Source organism: Plasmodium cynomolgi (genome assembly GCF_000321355.1).
Source record: "Plasmodium cynomolgi strain B DNA, scaffold: 0679, whole genome shotgun sequence".
NCBI lineage: Eukaryota > Apicomplexa > Aconoidasida > Haemosporida > Plasmodiidae > Plasmodium > Plasmodium cynomolgi.
In genome coordinates, this window is record NW_004193002.1 from 1 (window position 1) to 1,744 (window position 1,744).

General features: G+C 24.5%; 1 protein-coding gene across 1 annotated transcript; it reads right to left on the bottom strand.

Moving 5' to 3' along the window:
* Positions 1-822: 822 nt before the first annotated feature.
* Positions 823-1,235, bottom strand: PCYB_005170 (hypothetical protein; the record flags this gene model as incomplete). Its single annotated transcript, XM_004227938.1, has 2 exons — positions 823-1,115; positions 1,157-1,235. 2 exons carry the CDS (start codon positions 1,233-1,235, stop codon positions 823-825), a joined length of 372 nt encoding a protein of 123 aa, XP_004227986.1.
* Between the last annotated feature and the right edge of the window lie 509 nt (positions 1,236-1,744).

The window sequence follows — 1,744 nt, forward strand, 5'->3', positions numbered from 1 at the left end:
TAATTTTTATTTCCTAAATTATTTCTTATGTTCTTGTGTCTTTAAATTTATAAAATATTTATTTTTCTACCTAAAACAACTAGACATTTAGAGTTATCACAGTGAATACATAATATTGTTAGTGATAATTGTAGTAATGATATATCTCTCTAAAGGATTACTTATTTCATTAGCTGTGATAGGATATATTAATTCTTCTGCGCCCATCAACCATTCCATCACCATACGGGTTGAATCCACCTATAACTTCTATAGGATTAGACATATTTATGTTCCTTCCTAGTAATTTGTTTATAAATCCTCCAGCTGGTGTAAACTAATGATTTATAATTGTATATATGATTTAAGTAAATTATGCATTTTTTAACTGTTTCTCTATATGAAAAATATAATTATATGAAAATTATTTTTTGTTGGATTTTAATTATATTTTCAGTTACCCTATATAGTAGAAAAGAAATAAAAGGAACTCCTAATACTGGAACAACTGAACCTGTAATACTTTTTGAGTGTCCACCTTCAGTTGTATCATCAATTGGAATGGTTTCATTTGGTCGTACAAAATTTAGAACATCTGAATGTTGAATCATACCTAAATGTGCATCCTCTGCTGAAATTTGTTCAGGGCTTATAGGTGTAACACTAGGATGATTATAAGATTGATCTGGTGCACGTTCTTGATGTTGATGAGGTTTTCGTTCTTCTAAATCTTCAATATTATCACGTTCCTTACAAGTGAATGAAGCTAATTTAATGGGATCATATTTTTTGAATAATTCAAAAAATATTTACAATAAAAACTGTTTACTTTTTTTTATTGCTTCATTCAGAATTTGCCTGGTTATACATATTAATATATTCTTCTATGTATTTCTTATAATCTTTATCACATGTGTTTTGTTCAGAACGTGTATCTCGCTCAATATCTGGATAATCCTTAGAATAATCAAACAGCAGCTTATACTGTTGATATCTATGAAGATCAATTGGGTTATAATCATAATTACACACCGCAATAAATGTTGTATTATTATCATTTAGCTCTTTATAAATCTTTAAATTAATATTTTTGAACACTCTCAAAATATTATTTACTAAAGGATTTATTTTATCACCTAGCCAATAATACAAATACAAACAAAGTTCTTTGTCAAACTTATCTGGGTTATCCACATATTTTCTATATATATAACAAAGAGCTCGTACAATATTATCAGAAATTTCTGGTGGACCATATTGCTGATAATTTTCTTCTGAATTTTCCTTTATCTTTTTGTAAAAACCAATATCGTTGCACCCCTCCTTTCCAACATCAAAATTAGAATACATAATTTTTGAAGTATAATTATCTGTATCACTTTTCTGAGATAAGAAAATTAAAAACAATATATACAGATATAGCGAAATATATAAAATATGGTATATTTTAATATAAGAAATTCCTTATACTAATTAATAAGTATAACAGAAAATATAAAAAAGATATGTACCTTTAAATGTTTAGCCATTATTATATTAAGTATATCATTTTAATATATAAAATTTTCATACAAAATTAAAAAAAAACTCTACATATTTATTAATAAGCTAAAAGAAATAATATTAATACATTCAGTAGTTATTATAACAATTTAAAATTTTAATGAGTTTTATGAATTAGGATAAATTCTTCAGAATAATAAAGAATAATATAAAACAAAATTTTTTCTTTATTATTAATACATAATTAATATATGGAAAAACA